At 40.3% G+C, this 16,240-nt stretch overlaps 1 protein-coding gene across 1 annotated transcript in view; it reads left to right on the top strand.

Moving 5' to 3' along the window:
• The first annotated feature begins 7,819 nt into the window (after positions 1 to 7,819).
• LOC115154170 (opioid-binding protein/cell adhesion molecule) overlaps positions 7,820 to 16,240 on the top strand; it is a 377,660-nt gene continuing 369,239 nt past the window's right edge. The window contains exon 1 of the mRNA XM_029700129.1: positions 7,820 to 8,173. Within this exon, the coding sequence (XP_029555989.1) occupies positions 8,113 to 8,173 (61 nt within the window). The 5' untranslated portion in view covers positions 7,820 to 8,112. The remainder of the gene's footprint in view (positions 8,174 to 16,240) is intronic.

Raw genomic sequence — 16,240 nt, 5'->3', positions numbered from 1 at the left:
GTTTCGTGACAAAAAAATTCTAAATATTCCATTAAAGTACTTCGAAGCATGTCAAACGCTGTTTAAAATCAATTTTTATGCTATTTTTGTAAAATAGCGATAATATTCCAACCGGGGGATGTTGAATTCATTCAAAGGCTGAAAGAAGAAAATGGAGAATTCTCATGAACGCACATCTCCAGTGTCACTGTTCCCAGTCTGACCACTCACAAACAGAGCTGCTGTACTTCGCCCAGAGACTGCAGACACCCCATTACACTTTCTGGCACGTTCTGAGAGCCAATGGAAGCCTTAGAAAATGTCACGTTACAGCAGAGATGCTGTATTTTTGATAGAGATGCCACAGAAGGAGAACAAATTGTCAGACAGGTTAGCTGACTGATAGCTGATAGCTAGCTAGCTTCAGTTGAGGTATTCCAGTTCGGAGGTAAATAGAAATATTTTAGTAAAAAAAACCAGATCCACACCACACTGGGTGAGGCGGGTTGCAGGATAGTATTTTGAAGTTGAGGCTTAGGAAAAATATTTAAATGAATGCGAAGAAAAATATATAAAAGGTATATAAGATAAGTCTGACTGCTACGCCATCTTGGAGTAATGCCTGAGATTCCGGTGTTTGGAGGATATATTGGTATGGGTTTTGTTTTACTGGCTTCGAGGGCATAATAACTTTTATTCAACGGGTTATCAACGTATTCAAATAATAATTCACATATTTTCATTAACTTTATTTTGATGAATTTATTCATACTATTTCATCCTTCCACAAGTCCCGACACAAATCTAGGTTTGCTAGAGACGCGACCCAGTCCTTTCAGTCTTTGTGTTCTGTATCTATGGACGCAACCTAGTTGTTTGTTCTAAATGTTCCACGATGGGACAGCAGGAGATCGAATTTGAATATTGAAACAATGTTGCAAATGTCGGAGAGACAGACCGCAAGGATAATACAAATCTCTGCTGATAAAGGTGAGATAATGTCTACATGTTTTTTATAGTGGAGATAAAGTTTCTAAAGTGCCTGGCTGGGTTGATGAGAAAGTGGATTGCACAGTCAAATGGAAGAGTAAATAGGCATTTTAACGTCATAGATTTAGCCGGTGGTCATTTGTGGAATAGGCACAGACTGGAATGCGGTTTTAACCAATCAGCATTCAGGGTTAGACCCACCCGTTGTATAATGGTCTTTATTGCATACCAAAACATTCTGTTGAGAATGTATAACCTACTTGTTCCTGCAGAAGAATCATGTAATACAATTACATCATTACACTGTTACACAAGCTTTTCAAACTGCTAGTGGACCGCCTCCCCCAGGGCTTGCTAATAGATGTTGCTGTGCTGACACAGAGTAAGGCACATCAAGTCACCAGTAGCCGGCTACACTTGGATCCCGAAACTTTTTCTGGCATGTGCAATGAGACCACGTATTTGCAACAATCTAATTTTTCAAGTTTTGAGCAGACCAGACTGGAGCTACTTTCTTCTATATGGGTTAATTATCCCAATGTCACAAACAATGTGTGGTGAACGTCAAATAAAAAGACAAAAACATCAATGAGCTTCTGTTTAAATAAAAGTTAGATTAAAATAAATCCTCCACATAACACACTTTTTACATGGTGGCATGACAAGACCTAGACTACTTGAGGCAAGTTTGAATTATGTAATTATTTTTCGGACTATGGTGTGGGAATACAACGATCACTCCCAGTGCAATATGGTAGGACTGTTTGTGCATCATGCAAATTCTCACATATACCCAGGACATTAATTTGATCCTCAATGTTACACCCTCCTTGCGTAAATATTTATTTTGGATGAGTAATATTCATTGCAGATGAAAAATCTTCTGCTTTAGGCTTTACTCGCTACAGCCTTGTCTAAATACTTCCCATTGTGTCGTATCTCTCTGAGGAAAGCTCTCACCTTCCCAAAGGAAAACCATTCTCCCAAGGTGCACCACTTCCTGTGCTAGCCCTTGACAAAACCCAATGCTGAAAGTGTCTCAAAACAATGTTTGTATTTGTAATTATGCTAACCCAGCTTGTCTTGGACTATGTAATCATGTTCGTTGCATTCGGTGAGCCAAGGCCCTGTAGCATGTTTCAAATGGCACAGTTTCAAATTGTCACTTCGGTTCCTCTGCCATTTGGATGCATGTGTATTGACCAGTGGTGCAAAATACTTAAGTTAAAATACTTTAAAATACTACCTAAGTAATTTTTGGGGGTATCTGTACTTTACTTTACTATTTATATGTTTGCCAACTTTTACTTTTACTTTACTACATTCCTAAAGAAAACGATGTACTTTTTACTCCATACATTTCCTTTAACACCCAAAAGTACTCGTTACAGTTTGAACGCTTAGCAGGTCAGGAAAATGGTCCAATTCACGCAATTATCAAGAGCACATCCCTTGTCATCCCCACTGCCTCTGATCTGGCGGACACAGTAAACACAAAATCTTTTTTTGTAAATTATGTCTGAGTATTTGAGTGTGCCCCTGGCTATCCGTAAGCAATTTACAACAATACAATTAAAATCAAATTGTATTTGTCACATAAGCCGAATACAACAGGTGTAGACCTTATAACCTACTTGAAATGCTTACTTACAAGCCCTTAACCAAAAATGCTTTAATAAGTTTTAAGAAAAATAAGTGTTAAGTAAAAAATACATAAGTAAAAAATAGAAAAGAATTGTGCCGTCTGGTTTGCTTAATATAAGCAATTTGACATTTTTTATACTTTTTCTTTTACTTTTGATACTTAAGTATATTTTCGCAATTAAATGTACTTTTGATACTTAATTATATTTAAAACCAAATACTTTTACTCAAGCATTTTACTGTGTGACTTTCACTTTTACTTGAGTCATTTTCTATTAATTAAGGTGTCTTTACTTCTACTCAAATATGACAATTGGGTACTTTTTCCACCACTGGTATTGACAGATGTATTGCCACCTATGTGAAGGCCATAGGTGACTGCCTCTGTCATGATCATTACTGCTATGAGCCAAGTTACTGAAATATTAGAAAACTATATTCATCAGACAAGAGGTTAGAGTATTGTCTGCATTAACATATTATGTGATATTTGATATGCAAACCCCATCTGTCAAAATGATGACAACTTGATTTCCCACATCTCTGCATTATGAGCGCATGCACTTTAATTATCTTTAATAATTCATAAGGTCTGACTCTTCAACAATCACCTTGGATCAACTTCCACTTCATACAAAACCTCCCTGAACTCAATAATGGGGAGCAGACATGGTATATTTTCTCTTCTATCTGAGAGATAATAAGGAGACAGAATAGTACCGGCAAAATTGAACAGACCAGACAAGACAGGCAGAGAACGCCTTAACATAATGAAAGAATGCTGAGTGACAAGAGGGAAAGAATTGGCAAACGATCACAGATGTGTAACAAGGATCCTCTCTTTTTTACATATTAGATTATTCCCCTCTCTAATCGTTCTGCAATTTGTGAAAACTGTTGGACTGCGTGTAATGTCACATCCAAGACATCTTGACAATTTGAGCAAAAACAAACACCATCTTCGCACAAATTCAATGAGAAACGACGAGTGCTTTGCTGATTAAATTCCCTACAGTTCAGTCGCATTCTGGTTCGTCTGACCCAGAAAAGCAATCAGATGATAAATATGTTATGCAAACTTGTTTAGCGATGAATTAGATAGGAGTTCTGCCCATCTAACAATTTGTAAGCAGCCCATATTCTCTAATCTAGTTAAGGTGCAAGCCGATTGTCCCCTGTGATTAGTAATTATCAATTTCTCTAAACACAGTCCTGCAATCAGCTAGAATGGCTTACTGTTAGATTTCCCTTGCCTCTTTTTTGATAGTATTAAAAACAAAAGCAAGTTAATTAAGGGTAAAAAATCATGTCGACTCCTCGGTTCAAACCTACAGTTTACATCATCCCCCTCAAATCTATTTATCCAATTTGGACAGGGAACAAAACAGGAAACATCTGATTTAATTATTATGCACATTTGTAAAAAAAAAAAAACTAAAAACATCTGTCATTTCCAAACGGTGGAACAAATTGTGTTACTCCTAATTATGAATCTCTGATATTCATTGATTAATTACAAAGGAAATACGAGTCCCCGACTGACTTCCTAACTCCAACTAATGGGCACAGAATGTACCCCGCAGAAAATGAATGGGCATTTTTTAACCTGTAAGATTAACCCAGTGCCTATACGCAGACTATGTGCTGAGCGTATGGCTCTCAACCACTAGGAGGCCCTGGGTCTGATCTTGCAGGTAAAAAAATGCCATTCATTTTCAGCTGGGTATTTTCTGTGCCCATTAGTTGGAGTTAGGAAGACAGCCGGGACTCGTATTTCCTCAACTTACTGTTGAGAGATATCATAGTAGAATATGCAACATGCAATTTTATAATTTGGTAGTGCATCAGCAGTTTTCCTCTTATTATGTCAGTCACTGACAGTCAATCAATTAGCCCATGTTAGCTAACATTTTATAGATTACTAGGTAAGTTAGTCTAGCCAGCTATCTAAACCTTGTAGAAATCATCGCTGGATTACTGACCAGGCACAAAAGGCAACCAAATCTCGCTGAGGCCCCCCAAAATGCTAGAGGCGGCCCTGATCAGACCATACCAATTATAGTATGGTATATAGATATCTACAACATTTGGATCTATAATCAAATTCATTGTTCTGCCTTATACAATAGTTAGAGTCGTTAGAATCCACAGAAATCTCCAAATATATATACATCAATGTAGTCTTGATTGACGTTATGATCAAATTGACCAGAAGACAAATGTTATTCTGAGAAACTCTTAAATTGGTCTCTCTCAAACCCACATGTCCTCATTCAACCTCGGTTCACTAATGTGTAATAATCATATAATTTATTTCAGCACCCTCTTCTTTTTGGAATTTAAGAGCAAATAGCTTAAACATAAACATATTTTATTACATTGTTCTTATGATTATCAATTGCTTTAATCTATCTAAAATGGTACTCTATTTTTATTACCAGGTAAGTTGACTGAGAACACATTCTCATTTACAGCAACGACCTGGGGAATAGTTACAGGGGAGAGGAGGGGGATGAATGAGCCAATTGTAAGCTGGGGATGATTAGACAGCCGTGATGGTATGAGTGCCAGATTGGGAATTTAGCCAGGACACCGGGGTTAACACCCCTACTCTTATGATAAGTGCAATGGGATCTTTAATGACCTCAGAGAGTCAGGACACCCGTTTAACGTCCCATCCAAAAGACGGCACCCTACACAGGGCAGTGTCCCCAATCACTGCCCTGGGGAATTGGGATATTTTTTAGACCAGAGGAAAGAGTGCCTCCTACTGGCCCTCCAATACCACTTCCAGCAGCATCTGGTCTCCCATCCAGGGACTGACCATGACCAACCCTGCTTAGCATCAGAAGCAAGCCAGCAGTTGGATGCAGGGTGGTATGCTGCTGGGTAGTTGAGTTGCTTAATCTATGAGTTAATAATAATCTATGAGTTGCTTAATAATCTGCATTTTCTAAGGGAAGTTTTCTTTCATTAGAATGCAATGAATCTTTTTTTAAATCTTATCTGCTGCTACCAAGAACTGGTCAGTAATTACAGTTTACTTAGAGGAACTACGTGGGTTTGGGAACTTAAAACTATTCTCCAACTTTAGGCCTTACTAGCAACTGTGTGCCTTACTATTTTTCCACCCCCAAGGAAATAGTTTTACGTTTATTGTAACAATAGCTTTTTCAGGATATACAGTAGTGAAACAATACACTGAGGACCATTGTTAGGAGTTCAAAAACATCTGATAACATACAGTGAGGGAAAAAAGTATTTGATCACACGTCTGACCTCTGTGATCGCCAACAAGGGTTTTGCCACCAAGTACTAAGTCATGTTTTGCAGAGGGGTCAAATACTTATTTCCCTCATTGAAATGCAAATCAATTTATAACATTTTTGACATGGGTTTTTCTGGATTTTTTTGTTCTTATTCTATCTCTGTGTTCAGATAAACCTACCATTAAAATTATAGACTGATAATTTCTTTGTCAGTGGGCAAACGTACAAAATCAGCAGGGGATCAAATACTTTTTTCCCTCACTGTATCTGCTGCCATGAAAGTACTACATTTCAGGAGTTAAAGATGTCTTGCTTTAAATTCTGACCAGGAAAGAATCCTCCTGTCAGAGAGGACTCATGAACAATTGATGCTCATTAATTGGAAAATCTCCCTTACCTAACTGATTGGCTTTCATAAGGTTGTTTAAAAAATGTCTATATTCTCATAGGCCTTTGTGCCTGTTTTTACAGAAAAGAAAAAAGGAAAACAAGCTTTGTAGTTGTATCTGCTATAATAAGATCCTCTCAAACATTGTTGAATAACCAACCGTGACCTAGTTTAGTTACTGCAAAGACACCTAGGCAGCACAGAGCACAACCGATGAGTTTGTGTAGGTTTTTACAGAAACCTTTCCTTGACTTGCATCTTTTACTGCACACATCAGAAAGGCGACAGAAGAGTAATCTTGAGGGACTGGATTCTGAAATGTTACAGACGACGCTCCCCATGGTAACCTGCCACTCTGTATTTTCATCCCAAAGCCTGGCCTGAGTCTAGCCCTGCGGCAACATGGGAGAGCTCTCATAAAGGAATCAGTTATACAATGCCCAAATGCAGTCATCCAAGGGGCGTTATGTACTGTACTGTGAAACTCACAAGGAAGTCCCTGCTTGTTTAAGTACTGCTCTAAGAATGTATGGATGTCTGGGGAATCAGGTCTGTGTTGTTAGCGAGGACAGACTATATGTGGAAGCTCTTTTTGAAGGCACACTACAAAGTGCTCAGGGATTTGTTCTTGGGAAAACAGAGAGAACAAACGACCGGGATATTAGCACACAGGAGGAAATTATATCTGGGTGAAGGTGTACTGTTATTCTAGACTTGAGGTGACATGAGATGGTGATGGGCGATGGCTCCATACTCAGGGATGGAAATTAAGCTAGCTAGCCCGTTGCTAGTACTTTTCAGACCGGGCTAGAAAGTGCCTCAGCAGCCCACCAGCTAGAGAAATGTTGTCTTTTCAAATATCGCATGGCACAGATTTTGGACGGCACAGATTTTGGACCTGGGCTAGTAAAAATTGCAGCTTGCCAGTGCTTAAAATCCTCAGGTTCAATCCCTGTCCATACTACACTGTAATTGGATAGCTTGAAATGAAACATGATCAAAATCAAATACATTTTCTGTAGTGTATGCTTATGACCATGTTCTTCAATTGCAATAAACAGAGATTCTCAGAATATAATGAAAAGGGATAGACTTATCAATTTGGGGTCTAACAGGGACTTTCACTCACACAACATTGAATGGCTAATTTCAAATACCCAATTAAATTAAAGGCAGATGAGACCTGTAAATGTATTAATAGGCTACACAATGTAATTGGTTACACAAACTGGTCAGTCTGGGCAAGGAATGCTGACCCAGTTTTAACAATGTTACATTGTTTTACAGCATCAATTCATAACAACAAGATGTACACATGTCGTCTAGTAAAATTAAAGATACTTTAATAGAAAATGACTCACCCAGTAAAATACTACTTGAGTAAAATTCTGAAAGTATTTGGTTTTAAATATACTTAAGTATCAAAAGTAAATGTAATTGCTAAAATATACTTAAGTATCAAAAGTATAAATCTTTTCACATTTCTTAGATTAAGCAAACCAGACGGCACTGACAGTCAAAAGCCTCGGCCAATAGAGAGAGAGAGAGCAGAGACAGACCACCCCTCTCCCTCGGCTTGGTCCCTGTGTATGTGTGAGTGAGAATACTGAATGAGGACTCGGTCGCTGCATGCTGCCACAATTTGCAGTGGATTTAAATAACCTTCAGCACAGAGAACACCAGAGTCGAAGGAAAAACTCCAAAATTGTAGATTTACGAAGGAGAGCAAAACATCACTGTCTTGTTGTCTGTGTTCCTGTTTGAAAAAACACTACTATAATACAAGAAGACGGCGAAGAAGAAGCACAAGTGTTCAACGGTGTCAACAGATAAATTGGAAGAATGTATAATTCTATGTGTTTTCTCATCCTGTCGTGGGTGTTCGCTCTGCTCGTGTTCCCAGGTAAGACTACTCTCCCTCTCTTTTTCTTTCTCACCATCTACCGCTCTCTGGCTCTTGTATTGGTACTAATGTTGCAAAGTGATAAACCGTAGCAACAGAGTTCTACGGGGGAGCTACATTTGACAATTACACACTCTGCCTCACTCTCCTCTCTCTCTCTCCCAAGAATTGGTCTGTTGTAAAATATTCAGATGAAACACTGTGGAGGAAAGTGGTCCAGGCATTGTTGATTCTACTAAAAAGCTTTGGTCTTAGTTCAAGGAGATCCTTGCTCAATTTTGTGTCCTCCCAAGCTCCCACAGCGTTGCCAAAACTTGCTTCCATTGGGTTTTGATGTAGACAGAAACTAACGTAAAGAAAAGCTTACATTGGCAACAGCATACAGTGCAGAATACCAGTTTTGTCCCGTTTTGATCCTAGCCATGGAAATGAATATTGATCATTCAGGGGCCATGTCTAAGGAGAAGCCTATATTCTCCAGGGTAACGGCACCACTTTTTTCACGCCATGACTTCAAGGTCTGGATAATTTGTGTCGGTCGCAGCAAGACGTGCAGCGTTTGTGAGTGACTTTGACATGTTAATCAACAGAGAGGAGAGTGTGTCTTTCATAATTGATGTTCAGGGAAAGAGAGTGTATGATTACAATTGGAAAGGGCTTGAGGCACATTTCTATTTGAATTGATATACTTCTGGTATTGGATATATTACTGGAGTAAAATTCTACATTTCTGAAAATTGTGTAGGTCATATTTTTCAGGATTAGCCCAATGTAATAGTACATTATCAAAACTATCCTCATATACCACATTGTACCTACTTCCTCAGGCAAGCACGCACGCACGCACACATACACACTTCTAAAAGTCATGCGCAAGCTGAAACAGTTACATTGCAGGGGTGTGTCCGAGCTTGCACTGGATGAAGACGCAGCGTAGCCAGGACAGTTAGCAATGCAGATGGCATGTGGTGGCCCGACTCACCAAGAGCTTTGAGGTCAATAGCAATCCGGCATAACTAACAGACTCCATCTGTTCCACTGTGACATCATAGGGCCTATAGTAGGGGCACCGCCCGCCACTGGGGCAATGACATCAGGAGAACACTGCTGTCTAGGCAGTGCAGTCAATCAATGTGGGTATGGTGTTGTACAATATTGAAGGGTCCTTTTTGATACTCTTCTAGCCAAATGGGTGGATTACTCATATGCCACTGCAACTATAGCTATTGATTTTGGATGTTGAATGATACACTAAGGCATGGACCTTAAGACTCCTCCATGGACCCTAAGACTCCTCCATGGACCCTAAGACTCCTCCATGGACCCCTAAGACTCCTCCATGGACCCCTAAGACTCCTCCATGGACCCCTAAGACTACTCCATGGACTGTAAGACTTCTCCATGGACCCTATGACTCCTCCATGGACCCTCAAACTCCTCCATGGACCCTAAGACTCCTCCATGACCCCCAGACTCCTACAGAAATAGCATGATATTTTATACTCCTGGCCAACAACAAGCTACTGACATAATCTTATGGAAAATCTACAGTGTCCCTGTCTTTCAAATGCCGGCACACCTAGCCATAGCCCCTCATGTATTATAGAAATTATATATTTTAATGTCAATACACTGTCATTAACATGAATTCAACTTCTCAACTAGGACCCTTTTTTGAATGAGATGTAGTCAAATATGTGTATGGTACTTTGGTAGAAACACTGAATAAGGTAAATCTGTGGCTCTGTCCCTACAGTACCATTACTATTGTACTCTCTCCGTCACGGCCCAGAGCAGGTTACATCCTTGTCAAAGTTCCTCAAATCAACCAGCTTCATAAACAGCACAAGCGCAACGGCCATTCGCAGATGTATGAATGACTCTGTCTGCTAAGGTCGATGTGGCATCCATTTTGTCTTTTTGCACTCAATCGATAGTATTGTGTACTGTATATAATTTGACATAGATTTCTATTGCTTCTCTGTGTCTACTTGTTTTATACTACATCTCAGCCGAAATGACCCTAGTTAGACATTTTAGAAGTTCTCCATGTTCCTTTTCCCCACTCCCCATCCTGCTGATAATGTTGATAATGTTGATGTTGGTTGCATTGGGTACTGCCTGGAAGACCTTAGTGGGAAACACCGGTCACTTCCCTCAAGATGAGAATGATTGAAGAAAATTGATGTGATTTCCTGTAGAATCCAGGACCTGTCATATCGAGTAACTTTGATTAGACACAAGAGACCACATTATCTAAATTAGGGCTGGAGAATCTGACCAAAATATCATATTACAGTATTTTTCTCATTTCTGACAGTATAACGGTATTAGATCTTATTTTATGTTTCTGAATAGAAAAAGTTCTAAATATACATTATGGGTAGTGCATAACCCTAGGATGGCAACAAATTAATTGTAAGTGGTTTTAATGGGCTTTTTCAATTCTGATTTGTTTTATAGTGGTCATCCAAACTTTAACCAAAAACAATAGGAGTGCAAACCTGACAATTAAGTAGTATAGCATTTCATAGGAATCAAAGTATATTTTGTAGCCTCAAACTCTGGTACTTCCCAATGGTTGACATTTGCATAGTTATTGGTTCAATTCCAGAATTCACTTGTATTCCTTAATTTCCAGCATTTTCATAAATGTGTTCATTAACTGCACTCATTTGTTATAATTTACATACAGTGTCACAATATTTTTGCCTTTTGTTGTTTTACTTGTTGTGCTAGCGGCAGATAAAGTGGAGAATCCTCCACAATCTAGCAGTGCTCAGCTGTTAGCAGTCTCTTACCACTGGTAAAAACGGATGATTGACGTTTTGTTGATTCATTACTCAATTGTTGCATATAACAATTCAAACATTAAAATAACTTTATAGAAGGTACTGTTAAAACCTGTTGGGGCTAGGAGGCAGTATTTGCACGGCCGGATAAAAAACGTACACGATTTAATCTGGTTACTACTCCTGCCCAGTAACTAGAATATGCATATAATTAGTAGATTTGGATAGAAAACACTCTAAAGTTTCTAAAACTGTTTGAATGGTGTCTGTGAGGATAACAGAACTCATATGGCAGGCCAAAACCTAAGAAGATTCCATGCAGGAAGTGGAAATCTGATTTGTGGAATCACCTTCAACACTTTGCCTATGAAACACACCGTGAGTTAGGATTCATTTAGCACTTCCTAAGGCTTCCACTTGATGTCAGTCTTTACAAAGTGGTTTGAGTCTTCTCTGGTAGAAACTGACCGGATAGGCGGAGGGCCATTACTTGGTCATAGGTCATAGGGGGAGGTCATAGGGGGAGGGCCATTACTACTATGACACGGGTGCCCGTGGGTACCCTCTCGTTCCGAAACGTTTAGTAAGACAATGCAATCGTCCGCCTTGAATATTATTGAAGCTCTGATTGAAAAGGCCCTAAAGATTTGTTATACAACGTTTGACATGTTTGAACGAACGTAAATATATATTTTTTGCACATTCGTGACGACAAGTCCCGCATGCCTCGTACACTATGAGTAGCCTTCGGAACGCGCTAACAAGAAGGAGCTATTGAGACATAAATTATTAACTTTTTCAAACAAAATTACATTTGTTGTGGACCTGGGATTCCTGGAAGTGCCTTCTGATGAAGATAATCAAAGGTAAGGGAATATTTACAATAGTATATTTGATTTTAGATGGTTCCAAGATGGCGCTAAGCTGTATCGCCTAGCCTATTTTTCTGAGAATAGCACCTCGTTTATTGCAAAGTGAGATTTCCCAGTAAAGTTATTTTTAAATCTGGCAATGCAGTTGCATTCACGAGATGTTAATCTATAATTCTTTGAATGACAATATTAGATTTGACCAATGTTTTCTAATAGTAATTTTGTAAATTGTAACGCTGTCTCACCGGAAGCATTTGAGGGAAAATATTTTCTGAACATCACGTGCCGATGTAAAATGCTGTTTTTATATATAAATATGAACTTTATCGAACAAAAGAATGCATGTATTGTGTAACATGATGTCCTAGGAGTGTCATCTGATGAAGATTGTCAAAGGTTAGTGCATAATTTTAGCTGGTTTTCTGCTTTTGGTGACGCCTGTCTTTGCATTGAAAATAGCTGTGTGTAATGTTTTGTCAATGTACTGTCCTATCATAATCTACCTTTATGCTTTTGCCGTAAAGCCTCTTTGAAATCGGACAACGTGGTTGGATTAAGGAGGTGTTTATCTTTCAAATGGTGTAAAATTGTTGATTGTTTGAGAAATTGAAATTATTCGATTTTTGCTATCTTGTCAAGCAATCCCGTTACCGGGATGAGAACGGGAAGGGGTCCCATAGAGGTTAAAATCCACACCGGTGTGTAGATCAATACCGATGTATATAGTAATATACATTATACCGCCCAGCCTTAAGTAAATGACTACAGACTATAAGGTGCCACGCAGTGCATTCGTAAGTGTTTCACAAACCACCTGTCTATATGGTCCTTGCATGAAACTTTCATAATATGTATGAGTGGGAAGATTAATATGATCCCATTAAAGCTTGGGGTTCTCTTGTTAATTTTCATACAGTAATGCTATAGACTTGCCGGCTGATTTACAAAGCGTTCTTATCAATTGTGCACACTCGATGCAATTCATTATCTTCGACGGCTCTGTGCGACTGGAGCACAGTGTTTTGTTCTCTCAGCAATTTGTAAGATAATGAGCCTTGAAATAACAACGTCTCAAATGTACAAACACATCTAGTGAAGACTTTCAAAAGGGCACGTGTGGAATTCTCCGGTGCGCATTTACTCAGAAATGTGTCTGATTATTTTGAACACACTAAGATATGTTCATCGTATTCATCCTTACCTCAATTACAGGTTGATGTATAGGGCCCAACAGTGGAAGCATCATTAATCCCATAAAACCTAGCAGGCAAACATGGAAATGGTTCCAATCGTTTTTTCAACATGTATAAGGTCTGTGTTTCATGTTGTCACGGCTGTCTGAAGAATGGGACCAAAGCGCAGCGTGTGTATCGTTCCACATTTTATTATAACTGTGAAACTATGCAAGACATACAAATAAACGAATGAACAAAATAACAAACCGTGACGAAGAGGTGCAACATACACTTACTGAAAATAATCTCCCACAAACCCAGGTGGGAAAAACAACCACTTAAATATGATCCCCAATTAGAGACAACGATGACCAGCTCCCTCTAATTGGAGATCATCCCAAAAAAAACAACAGAAATACAACAACTAGAACCCCACATAGAAATACATAAACTAGACAAAACCCACAACATAAGAAAAAGAAACTAGAACCAACAGACATAAATACACTAGACAAAACCCTCTGTCACACCCTGACCTACTCTACCATAGAAAAATAAGTGCTTTCTATGGTCAGGACGTGACAGTACCCCTCCCAAAGGTGCGGATTCCAAACGCACAACCCCAAACAACAAAAAAACAGGGAGGGTTTAGGGTGGGTGTCTAATGTCGGTGGCGGCTCTGGTGCAGGACGAAGAACCTTCACATCCCACGGATCCTCCTGCATCGGAGGCGGTTCTGGTGCGGGACGAAGAACCCTCACATCCTGCTTATCCGCCAGCATAGGAGGCGGCTCCGGTTTGGGGTGTAGCCCCCGCTCCGCTAGCTGATCCCTCCGCTTTCGTGTCACCGGACTGCGGACCGCCGCCGGAGACTCCGGACTGTGGGCCGTCTCAGGAGGCTCCGGACTGGGAACTGTCGCCAGAAGCTCCGGACTGGGAACTGTCGCCGGAAGCTCCGGACTGGGAACTGTCGCCGGAAGCTCCGGACTGGATATGCGCACTGGAGGCCTGATGTGTGGGGCTGGCACAGGTGGCGCCAGACTGGTAACACGCACCACAGGGTGAGTGCGGGGAGCAGGAACAGGACACACCAGACTGGAGAGACTCACTGAAGGCCTAGTGCGTGGAGCCGGGACAGGTGGCCCCAGACTGGTGACACGCACTTCAGGGCGAGTGCGAGGAGCAGTAACAGGGCGTACTGGGCTGTGGAGGCGCACTGGAGGTCTGGAGCGTAGGGCTGGCACAATCCGTCCTGGCTGGATGCTCACTTTAGCCCGGCAAATGCGGGGCGCTGGCACAGGACGCACTGGGCTGTGAATGCGCACTGGAGACACCGTGCGTATCACCGCAAAACATGTTGCCTGACAGCTCACACGCTCCCCACGGTGAGTACGGAGAGTTGGCACAGGACTTACTGGGCTGTGAATGTGCACTGGAGACATGGTGCATATATCCGGCCTCATTTGTACCGGACCTTTAACACACTTCTTGGGATGAGTACGGGAGCTGACTCAGGTGGCATCTGACGGCTAACATGCTCCTCAGGGAAAATGCTGTACATACTACGCCAAACCAACAGCTCTCTCTCATCACCCCCCTCCACTATCTCACAGTACTCCTCGCTCAGTCTCTCCCAATATTCCTCTTCGCTCTCAGACTCACCCCTCGGCTTCGCCGACCAACCCGTGTGCCCCCCCCCAAAACATTTCTTGGGGCTGCCTCTCGTGCTTCCGTCGTTGCCATGCTAGTTCCTCGTATCGTCGCCGCTCTGCTCTAGCTGCTTTAATCTCCTCCTTTGGACGGCGATACTCCCCGGCCTGCCTCCAGGGTCCTTTCCCATCCAGGATTTCCTCCCATGTCCATTTGTCCTGACCATGCTGCTTGGTCCTTTGGTGGTGGGAGATTCTGTCACGGCTGTCTGAAGAATGGGACCAAAGCGCAGCATTTTATTATAACTGTGAAACTATGCGAGACATACAAATAAACTAATGAACAAAATAACAAACCGTGACAAAGAGGTGCAACATACACTTACTCAAAATAATCTCCCACAATCCCAGATGGGAAAAACAACCACTTAAATATGATCACCTATTAGAGACAACGATGACCAGCTCCCTCTAATTGGAGATCATCCCAAAAAACAACAACATAGAAATAAACAACTAGAACCCCACAGAAATACATAAACTAGACAAAACCCCCAACATAGAAAAAAGAAACTAGAACCAACATAGACATAAATACACTAGACAAAACCCTCTGTCATGCCCTGACCTACTCTACCATAGAAAAATAAAAGCTTTCTATGGTCAGGACGTGAGACATATAGGCTTTCCCTGGTGTAACGTTTTGATAACCATGCAAATCTCTCTTGGACAAGGTGACTTTTAATAAATATATGAATCTATATTTACCTTTAGATTTGAACATGTGACTTAGCATGAAAGTTGACATCATGCAAGGCTACAAATCCCTGAAAGCTCCTGCTGATCCAAAACAAAATATATTTTGAACATTTTCATTTACTGTTTCATTTTTTTTTTTTTATAATTGTTGGCTTATATTATGCATTTGGTCTTGTCTTGTATAGAATACTATCCTAAATCTTTGCCAAGAACATAGCTAGCTAGCTACCTAAATGATATTAGCAATATACCCTTATTTTACCAGATCCATTTCTCCTTCAGCCTTTTATAAATAACATATAAACATCTGACTTGAAGTAAAGATTAAATTATTTATTAATGTATTCATGCCACAAACCTGGGACATCGAAGAACACCATATGAACTATTATTATGATCCAAGAGCGCACAGATTATTTTGCTTTTCCATTTTAGGAATTAGAACAGCTCAAATAACACAAAATATAAAACAGCATATTGTGATTTTTGGTGGGTGAGTTACAAATGGAGAAACAACTGGATGTTTTAGGTAGGTTTAATATAAAATACTAGGTCAACTCCAGCAGATTGAGAAACACACTTAACAGACTCAAAACAAGGAAGCCATGCCTAAATGCAGCTACATCAACACCCTTCTTGTCTATTAAACAGATCTATGTTTCTGCTGTCAATTGTGAGCAGCACATTTACCATACATTGTCTGAACCTCAGAAAAAGCAGGAGGATGACAGAGTTACACTGGGGGAAAAAGGTAACAAAAACTACATCATAACACTTTTAAATGTGTACCTGGGTCTAGATGTGTCACGGCTGTCGTAGG

This window comes from Salmo trutta, chromosome 19 (genome assembly GCF_901001165.1).
Source record: "Salmo trutta chromosome 19, fSalTru1.1, whole genome shotgun sequence".
In the NCBI taxonomy this organism is placed as follows: Eukaryota; Metazoa; Chordata; class Actinopteri; order Salmoniformes; family Salmonidae; genus Salmo; species Salmo trutta.
Note: the sequence above shows the minus strand (reverse complement) of the source record. Positions and strands in the feature narration are given on the sequence as shown.